The sequence below is a fragment of the Cariama cristata genome, unplaced genomic scaffold, assembly GCF_000690535.1.
Source record: "Cariama cristata isolate BGI_N322 unplaced genomic scaffold, ASM69053v1 scaffold20111, whole genome shotgun sequence".
NCBI classification, from domain to species: Eukaryota; Metazoa; Chordata; class Aves; order Cariamiformes; family Cariamidae; genus Cariama; species Cariama cristata.
In genome coordinates, this window is record NW_009597931.1 from 81,163 (window position 1) to 92,240 (window position 11,078).

Sequence of the window (11,078 nt, forward strand, 5' to 3'; positions counted from 1 at the left end):
TTCCAAAGCAGTTTGCTCTCTGAAGCACTTTTCTTCCTCACCCATGAAATTACAAGGAAAATAAAAGGAAAGAAAAACAAGGAAAGTAAAAGGAAAGTAAAACAAGGAAGGACAAGAGTTTTCTTCAAGTCATATTTTAAAGTTACTGACCAACCGTACAACCATTTTACAGACTTCCTCTCAGTAAAGCTGGAGAGTATCTGTAGGGGCAATTACGTAGGCTATTCCCTGGACGCACAAGTGCCAGCTCTCCTTAGGGCTGGAAGGTCAAGGAGCTTACATACTGGTTGTTCAAATGCTTCTTTATACTGTGAAATGCTGTTGTCTAGTTAAAGCACTTACTGGACATCAGGGGGCCCAGAGCATGCCGTATTTGCAAGGATATGAGACTTCTCATAAAGCCGTTTTATTCGAAAAGGTCACTGAAAAGGTAATCGAGATGACAAAATGATTCTATCACAACTGAAGCAAGGAACCTTCTTTAGCTAAACGTGAGATTAGAGCTGGAATTACATGCATAACATATTCTGCATTTCGTCCTAACTGGTGTGCAAATTGTTGCTTTCTTCTCCGCTGTGGGGTTGCAGGTCTATAGGAAAGAACACATACTCTTATAGGAGGTCCCAGGGAAAGCTACGCTCTTTCTTTTCATCAGAGCCTAGTAGCACTTCCAAAATGTTACATTTCTGCACTTGTTCTTGTCTGACAAGTTTACAGTGAGCCAAATGCTATCTGATCCAGCTAAAATAGTCACATTTTTCTCTCAGACCTTCTCCTCTTCTGCCTACTGTAATCTTGCTCTTCTGGGAAGCTGACCTGAGACTTAGAAATTACTGAGTACATTTTGCCCATCTCATGTAATGAGCAAGTAACTTTTCTGGATGCTACCTGTGAAAACAGGTTTTTGTTTATACTCATAAAAAGTCATATTAATTTTCTCCATTTTTGATTATTTCTAGTACAAAGATGGAGTGCACGAATTGCTCCTCACTGTCATCACCTGGGTGGGAATTGTCATCTCTCTTGTTTGCCTGGCCATCTGCATCTTCACATTCTGTTTTTTCCGTGGCCTGCAAAGTGATCGTAACACTATTCACAAGAACCTTTGTATCAACCTGTTTATTGCTGAGTTCATTTTCCTAATAGGCATCGATAAGACAGAGTACAAGGTAAGTTTTCTCTGTGTGTACTGATCTTGTTCTCTGAAATGACTGTTTGAAATGGATTTGAGTTAAAACATGACAACACTGCCAAGCTTTCATCATTGTGACGCAGCAAGGCTGAAATAAAAGCTCAGTGTGAAAATAAGATAGACATGTTCATAAATAGTATTTACATCCACCAAAAGTATCACTGTGGCCTTAATTTCCCACTTGCTGCAACATTTTTTGTTTTCAGTTGAGAAACATTGGCTATTAACAAAGCAGGTGGTTAAACTTTTGAAAGAGGAGATGAAATTAAATGTTGATATACTAGGAGCATATATATGTTTTCTATATATATTCGTATGTCTCAATAGCTATTGACTACTTTTTTGTAGAGACAGATATGTTAGTACAGAGCCGTAGCTATATATTTGCATATTTCTTACACTGCACATTCATGCAGGCTTTTTGGCAGTTTTGGTGAAATTAATTCTGAGGTGAATCATTGGGTTGAAATCTAATAATTCGGTATAGTTTCATCCGGAATTCAGCCAAAGGGGAGAGAGTTCAGATTGATTTCTGTTACGACAGTAGAAACTTCCAAATTACAGCAGATAAAAATGGCTTGATGGCCGCTTCATAATTTTAAATAGGTAGTATTGCATTATGCATCTAGAACCAACTGTTCGTGTCTCACATTATCTGAACTGTAAGTTCCTAAAACCGTATCAGTTTCAAAATCAAAGGGTAGCTTATAAAATTGAAAAGTCCATTCTATAATTGAAGACTGTGGGGTGAGGGCGTGATTTCCTTATCTTCATTCACACTGTTTAGCTAATTTACTTTCTGTAGCTACTGAGCACACATTAGTATTTTCAAATGTTCAGTGTATGTTTTCAGGTAGGGAAAATGCTTCTGAATTTGTAAAAGATGTCTGATAGAAGTATATGCTGTTCTATTACACACCATGTAATTGGAGATGTAATGATGTGAAGATTTTGTGGTTTATATTTCCCTCTTTCTTTTTCTTTGCAGATTGCATGTCCAATATTTGCAGGTCTGTTACACTTTTTCTTCCTGGCAGCCTTTGCCTGGATGTGTCTAGAAGGAGTGCAGCTTTATCTAATGTTAGTAGAAGTATTCGAAAGTGAATATTCTAGGAAGAAGTACTACTATGTTGCTGGCTACCTCTTCCCTGCTACGGTAGTTGGTGTCTCAGCAGCTATTGACTATAAGAGCTATGGAACAGAGAAAGCGTAAGTAATTGCAAGTGACCTGAGTGTTTTTCAAGTGAATAATTTTTTAAAGCCTATTAGCTGTCAGAGGGTCCCTGACAGACTAAAATACCATCTGAAAGCATTATTGGTAAGAGAATAGCAATGCTGTGCGCAAATTGCAATCAAGTCTTTTGTAATTCTCTAGGTTCAGAGGATTTGTACTCTAGAGAGACCGATTCTAAATTATGGTCTTTCTTTTAACACAAAAGATTGACCTGAAACAAATTGAAAAAGTAAATAACTTTTTGGCCTCAAATGTATATTAAGTAAAAATTCTCAACTTAAAGTATCTTGACAGGCCTAACCACCCTGTTTTAAGCTAATGCTTCATTAGATCTCTTTGTTCAGCTGCCCCTCTAGCTAACTCTCATCCTGAATTATGACAGTACAGTATTCCCACCCATATGTTTCATATTTTATCAGATAAGTAGAGCAGGATTAAAATCAGCCACTGCCTTTTATTTACAAAAATATAGATATATATAGAAAGTGACAGAAGGTAGACAGAAAACATTTCTGAGGATTTGGGTTGCTGGAGGCATGAATTTGCCTTCCAATAGTGTTTACTTTGTTCTTTGATGAAATTAGTTACAGAATGGGAAGATACTGTTGATTACAAGAAAGCTGCTTGATTTTGCTACTGATGAAAGACAAATAAGAGCAATTCAGCAGGGAACTGGGCTGTGTGAAAAAAGAATCGCTAAGTGAAGTTGGCCCTAATAGGTTTACACGTCATTTAGTCCAGTGTCATATGTATTCTTTCTCTACTGTTAACTCCCAGTAGGGGCATATTATTTATACCATATTGTCGTTCAGCAAAACATGGCATCTGAACATTTTCTGTCTCTTATTCCTCAGGAGTACACGCTTTACATATGATATAAAGTTAAAGGCAGATTTTAAAGATTACATGGAAAACCTGTGAAAAATATTTACTGATGTTAGATTCATTAGTCCATGATAGCACCTGTGAGCAAGCCTTTTGACTGAAAGGAGAGAGAGCTTGTTTTGGTTTTGTTTCTTCTTGTATGTTAGCTATTCCTGATGATGTATTGTCAAGTTACTAAACAGGACTCATGAGAAGAGTTTCAGGTTAGGAAAAATTGTCCATGGACAAAGTGGAACTGTGCAGTGTTTGTCATTGTTTACTGGCAAACTGTTAGCTTAAGAACTATTTTTGCACTTCCCATTTACTGGACTGAGGTGCTAATGCAATTAATTCACTTTTCATTCTCTTTTTTCCATGATAGTTGCTGGCTCCATGTAGATAACTATTTTATCTGGAGTTTCATTGGACCTGTTACCTTTATTATTCTGGTAAGAACTTTACTTTTTCCTTTCCTTTTAGGTTGCCTCACAGCAAAATTTGAAAGATTGAATAACATCAGTCAATGCTATACTTATTCACAAGACATTTCGTGAAAATGCTTATAAACAATTTGTAATGTGACCAATGGTTAGATAAACGTTTACAAATCTTTCAAGAATGCTGACCAAATGATGAATTGTCAAAAGCTGTGGTGACACTTCAGCATAGCCATTTTTTCCTAGTGGCTTGAACTCTGAAGGTCGTACTGACATGTGTAGTCATATGAAAAATCAATGAAGTACTAAACACAGGGTTTTTTCTAAGGGAACCATTATTATTGCTTTCAATTGGATCACTATTGTACACATTCCAGAATTTAACTGCTAATTATCCAACATAGTTATCTCAAAAGGGTGTCCTAACGCATTGGGTAATTAAATAAATCTTATATTTCATTACACTTACACAGTATTTGTCTGTGTATTTGCATATCGTTATTTTTCCATGACTACTTCTGTGTGTATTTATGCTACATGTAATCTGTCAGACATACAAGTTCATCTGGTTTAGTATAAATAGTAGAGTATTATGTAACCAGTAGAAAGCATATACATGTTCTTGCAATTATTTGAGTAAAGTCGTGGTACGCATGCACACGCGTCTGTACACCCACAGCTTTGTGCCCCATTGTCCATTTGAGATTGGACGTTGTGTTCTTACATCAATGACCCATCCTCTGAGCACTTTCAGGTAAAATCGCATAGTCATCTGTCAACCCAGGGAAAAAAATATATCTCTTACTTCAGTCTAATAATACCAATACTGCACAACACAGGAATCTGGAAGGAAAGTGAATGCAAGATGGACATTTTGGCTCACCTTGTTTTTCTCTGCTGGTTCAGTATCTTTAAAGCCTGGCTGTACTTGGAAAGTATTCTAGAGGGCTGGTGCTGGGGACATAGCCTATGTACATAGAGAGCTTTTCTCATACCTGCTGATAATTTGGAAGGATGAATTAATTTGTTTTCATGCTTTTGAAAGTCGAAATAGTTACCTGTTCCCCTGCCTTTATGCAGTAGTAGAGTTGTGAAATGTTAACAGAAGGTTCAGTTCTCTTGAATTTCCAAATTCAGGAATTTTATTTTGTCATTATTATTTTACAACCTGAAGCACATGCATCAGGTATAATTTTGAAATTTCTGACTTTTATAGATCTATATGCCAGGCATACTATATCTACACTTTTTGTAGCTTATGGTTTACATTACTTCTCCATGTAAAAATAAACTGATACTTTGATTATGGAACTTTCTATAAAAAATGTACCTGGCCAATCTTTTGAAGGTACTTTATTCCTTTGTGGTATCTTTCAATATTGAAATAAGCTTATGTATATTTAGGTTGGATTTCCTCTCTGTTTCTGATTAAACTACTTCAATCCTTGAGCAGTCACTTAAGAAAAGGTAGTTGTGCAGTGTAGAAGTTGTTTGAGTTCATTGGCATATTTTCAAAGGAATAGGCATAGGTGCCAAAACTCATATGTGTGTGAGTTGGATTAGAAAAATTACTGTGTTTGTAAGATTTAAGTATAGACCATAATACATGTACAGAGTTTATTCTAAATACATTTAAATAAAATCAAGTCTCAGGGTGATAGGGATTCTTTTTTTAATTAAACCTATAATTACAACTGAAAGATATACTTAGTATTTTCAATATGATAGACAATATTTTTCAACACAAAGCAGTTTCTTGCAGTTTTTGTAATCATTACTAGAAGATTGTTCTAAGTTTCATGCCATAATAGTTCAGTTACCTCAGGTCTGATTATATGGTGATAATTTTGCTTTTTGTGTCTAGTGTTTTATTTTATTGTTGCTGGAAGTATTTTGCTAAGTCACCTCTATTTCTCTCCCTTGCTTTAAAATAACGTTTCACATGGGAAGCTTTCGGCATTGCTCACGGCTTTTTCACTTCCTCATAACCAGGTCAGAGTGAGAATAGAGGTGAAGGACATTTAATCATATTGACCATGTACAGACATAGTTCACTATTATTTACTGGCCATGACATTATTATCCTCCAGCAAATCATTTAGACTGAGACGCAAAAGGCCTTTGGGAGCCATATTCCCAACTTCAAAAATATGAAACAGCAGGTAGCAATCACAGCACAGTTCCTGGGAGTAATTCTTCTCTAGCAATTGCTTTGCCCTCTAATCGTCCCAACTGAGAAAGCAAGCGAGACTGGAAGAAGAAGTGCGAGAAGTGTAATGGCTGAAAAATACTATGTCATGTGCAGTGTAACTGAAGACCCATATTTGTAGTGTAGTTTACTTAGTGTCAGTAGCATGTAGAATTTCACCTTGATAAGCTTTTTAATGTGTTAATCAAATCACTTTTATGATTCTCAGTTTAATAGCACTGTCAATGCACATAAACTTTTTTGACAATATTGCTTACTAGTTTAATTTACAAATTTTTCTGTGAGTTTGTAAGCATTTGCACTTGTATCTGTATACAGGTTGGCACAAAATGAGGATGGGAAGTATGAGGGGGAAGTATGAAGTTCCTCAGTGCGTCTTCTGAGGAACTTTCAACTTCGCTGTTTCCATAGCCTGTCATGCCTTTGGGCACCAGGGTTATTATATCTATGAGAGAATAGCATGTAAGTAATGAGCGGTGGGAAACCATTAGTATGCCTGAAATGGTTTAATGAAAGCTTGGATCATGATACGTCAGGAGCTGTTTTTATCATTTGGACAGCTCCATCTGCAACTTTAATAATTAATTCAGTTCAGTAAGAGTTCAGTGTGCACACTCATTTAGAAGCGTTCTTCAGAGAGCACCTCTCTTGCTGCCAGTCCCAGAGAGAAATAGGCTTCTGCATGGCTAAGAGCAAAGATCTGGAGATACAAGAGCAGTTTTAGAGCTGCATTTGCCAGGTAACAAAAGCTCCGGGGAGTTCAAAAAGGGTCAGAACATGTGCAGTTCAGCTAGGTTACTTCAGAGTGGTGTTTCTGTTCTTCTGTCTTATCATATCCATGTCAGCACTGCAGGCTGTGTGGAATGAATTTTAAGCTGCTAAGCTCAGGTGAACGTGATTCAATTGAGCAGGTTCATGGCTATAAAACAAACAGTGCACTCCTGTAATCTGTGGTCAGAAAAGCTTGTGCTTTTTGAGTTCTGTGCAGGTCCATATTCATTCGTATCCAAGGAATGGGTGATGTTGGTTTAACTTTAATTCAGCCCAAACTACTGGAGTTTGTTTCTCACGGATGGAGCCAATGTATTAGGCTACCAAAGGTTGTTTAAGCAAAAATTCCTAGGATGTCCTGGTTCATTAACATAGGAAAGATAGCTTCTTTTTTCACTCAGGTTGAGCCATTACTTCACCAAAGTCAGTGAATGTATACATACAGATGCCAACATAATCTAGCTCCGCATATGAAAATGGACTGTACTTGTAAACTTATGTGTCTAAATAATACACGTATATCTTTCTATAGTAGACACCTGATAAATGGTATTTATCTGTTGCTTACAGGAGGAAATTTATCATAATTATTGCAAAATCTAGCTTTATTTGGCTACTAATTCATTGTACTTGCAGCTAATTCCAATCCATTAGTCTTCTGTGCAGGTTATTACATCCACTTTTTAAAGAAGTTAATTTGACTTGAAGACACTCCCTCTCTCAAAATTACATAGGTTTCACGTGCCAAAAAGACAAAATTCCTTCTTAAACCGTTTCTCATGTCCAGTGCCTTCTGATTTCCAAACCAGAAATGGCCCTCTGTGTGTTAGCTATGAAAGAAACATGATCTTCCAGGGTGCAGCATTTGGTTATTACCATAAAAATTCTTCAAACTTTGTATTTTAAAGTAGTTACCTTTTATGTTTTAATATATAATTGGTTTTTTTCCGCTCTGTTCTACCCAATTACACTTGTCATATTAAGACATAAGTAGGAACTGGCATTTTAAAAGGTGCTCTAATTATTTTACTTTACTTTTACACAGATTTCTAAAATCAGAGTACAGATTAAGCTAGTTTTCTATGTTATCCAGTATCCTGTCTCTTATAGTGGATACTGTATTTTAGAATTACAGCAAAAACCTAGTATAAACATTAATGAAATACTATCGACCCAAGTTTTTGCTTATTCTTATCAGCTGATGTTTTAAGAGATCTCACATTATAGCTCCACCTACTGTAACTCTGTGTTTTGTCACTCTCAATGTCACACCAGAATCTTCAATTCCAAACCTGATGCCTGACCTGATTTTTAAATTCTTATTTTTAGCCTTCAAAAGAGTGTTGGTCTGATTTTCAAAAGTGCAGCATGAGAGAGATTTTACTGACTTTATCAAGGATATGATTTCACGAGTGTTCCAGATGTATACAGTGTGGCTGTGTGTGTGTTTACACAATGTATTTATATTTTTTATTACCATTGGAGGAGAGAGGTACTGTTCAGATGCAGGTTTTGATTCATCTGGGATGGATGCAGCCCAGTTGTCAGGATGAGGCCCAGCCAGTCACTAGCCCTTTATGTTACATGAAGTGGTGAGAAAGTCGTCGTCGTCAGAGACCCATTTTTTTCACTTACAAGTTTGCTTTCAAAAGCCCGTTTTGCCGTTCATGTGGGCCTTTATGTGACCACAGAGTACTGCATGTTTGTGATGAACATTCTTCTTAAAGAAAGGTCCTACTCAGACCATCTATCAAGCTTGGAAAACATCTACAGATTCATTTGCTTAGATCAGTAACAGTTCAGACCTTGCACAGCCATTAAACAATTCAGGTTGGAAGGGCCTTCAGGAGATCTGTGGTCAAACCTCCTGCTTTCCTTATACAAAGTTGGTACAAATGAATGCAAAAGCACTAAGTGTGTTTCCTTCTCCCTGCACGTATTTCTCACCAAGAAAAGTAATTCAACCATTCCTTCTAAAAGTAATTATTCTCCCACAAGTTCCCTTCCCTCACTGCTTAGTGTCTTGTGTAATAAAATGGCAAGATGCCCAAAAGTCTTTAACTCATGAGTTCCTCCAAAACAGTCAATTTCTAGATGAAAACCTGTAAGGGAGCCAAAAGCAAATATATAGAAATGTTTGGTTACAGTATTTGTAAGTGGGCAAAATAGGCTTTTGATAATGATACAATGTGTAACAGAGATGCCAGCATGTTTGAACAAGTGGCAAACCATGGTCTTTTGACTGCTGAAACTGAAAACTATGCAGTATTCCACAGTGATGGAGAAACAAGTATCATATGCTCTGTTGTCATAGTTACTTTGTCTTCAAAGTACAATATTTTGCCTTTTTTTCTTTTTTTTTATTGGAAGGACTGTTTCGGCTACCATGATACAGCGTTATTATTTCTGTGGGCTGCTTTTGGGGTCTGTACCTAAATTAGAATTAAAGTGTCTGTTAAGAAACTGCTATGTACAGATATTCCCTAGTACAGCAAGGACATATATACAGACAGAGTTAGTATATTCACAAAACCTGCCTAATATGCTGGCACTTGACTCAGGCTCTGGGGTAGGGCCGTGTCTGCTTGCATGTCACCGAAGGAACCTCAGTATGTAAATACAAGCTTTTGTTTTTCAGATGTCAAACCAGCAGTTCAGTCATACAAAGAATCAGAGGATAAAAGCCTCTCGTTTCATAAGGCAGTCATTTATGGACTAAGCCATGTCTATGAGTTTTTGATCCAAGAGCGATGTTGCTAGTACAATACAGGATACTCCAGGGTAGCTACTTAGGCAAGGATTAGCTTCCAGCTGTGCTGTAAATACTGTTCTGAACTGGATTGTGCACTCCCAGTTGCACAGGTTGCAGCCAAAGTTGATTTACATGTTAGGATTGGCATGGGGCATATCTCTTAGCTCTTAATCTGTTTGTTTTCACAAAAAGTAAATTGAAGTTACATTTTTTTTAAGCAGGCTGAAGAAGTTAATGTTATGTCAACTACCAAAATGTGCAAGAAACTTTTTCAAATATAGAAGAAGAAAGTCTGCCTGCAAAGGTGTGGAACTGAGGGTCAGGTCACGTGCAGAGCCCTCGTACTCTGTCTGGTGCAAGGGCCAGGGAGAGAAGCAACTTGTTTTGTCACCTGAGGAGCTTATGCAGTACAGCGGAAACATACATAAGCGGAACAAAATGATCACAATGATACAATGAAGTGTTTCTTAACTGGTTAGTCATTACCTATAAGAATCATAAAAGGTAATCAGCAGGGTCATGAGATATTGACACTTCTGTTACATTTCGCAGCAATGGAGATCATGCTTAACCTACACCATGTACCTACCTCCACTTAAAGGTCAGGCATTTTCCGTCAGTTCTTGAAACACAGACAGAAATAAATTATGAAAGCTTATTTTTGTGGCTTGTATCACATACACTTTTTGTATTAATCTCAAGATACAATTGTAAAAATGTTTTACTTTGAATAAGGACTGATGAGGTCAAAAGCTACCAAACACTGTTCTGATGTTGAGAACTGCATTATAGTTCATACTGTCCATCCTGATTTTGAGATAGCAGCAGCAGTGATAAGTTGATTGCCCTTAGTAGTATTTCTATAATACATGTCTTTATTAACAGACTCCGATCAGAGCCTTCAAAATACTCTTTTTGAGATTGTTAATACCTGCTCTTTATTAGGATTTGAGAGACATTTCTGACCATTGTGACGCAGCTGTAGGAACACATCTTGTATGAACTGGTATCTCCAATGTTACAAAAATTATGAGGATTTTGATGCTGTCTCAAAGCAAAGGCTCCCCAAAATTAGAGACTGGGCTTGATCACTCTCCATCAGTAACCAGCTGCAGATACATACAGGAGATTGTAAGAATGGGGTTATAATCCAATATATGTGTTATAAGGATGTCCTAGCATATTATCCCATCTTCTCTTAGCTATCGGTTCAGCCATTTCTTGTATTAGTAGATAAGGATGAGTCATCTCCCTGAAAGGACATAGCCCTTGCTGTTTTCAAACATATGATTTTATTTGAATTATCTGCATGATATAGGACAACACGTACTAATTACTGAAATTAACCACATACCACTTTTAAACCCATATTCTGCAGGCATCCTTGTATCTGGCTTACCTATGCGCTTCACATAGAAATTTGAAATCAATAGGAGAAAGGCACCTAGTATCTTTGGTATCTATGATTCTGTTTCACAATAGGAAAACTATAAAAAATTACCTTCAGTATCTTCCCTGGTCTTACCTATATGAATGACACAAGAACAATAAGACAGCATAGTCTTTTCCGTCAAGTGGCGTGCAGTCTCGCTTTGACAGAATCCAGACTACAAAGGGAA

The 11,078-nt window shown here is 37.0% G+C and overlaps 1 protein-coding gene across 1 annotated transcript in view; it reads left to right on the forward strand.

The window, feature by feature from the left end:
- Positions 1–11,078, forward strand: part of LPHN2 (latrophilin 2) — a 75,334-nt gene that overhangs the window by 48,856 nt on the left and 15,400 nt on the right. Inside the window, exons 14-16 of the mRNA XM_009709098.1 lie at positions 960–1,169; positions 2,181–2,401; positions 3,673–3,739. Of these exons, the coding sequence (XP_009707400.1) occupies positions 960–1,169; positions 2,181–2,401; positions 3,673–3,739 (498 nt within the window). The remainder of the gene's footprint in view (positions 1–959; positions 1,170–2,180; positions 2,402–3,672; positions 3,740–11,078) is intronic.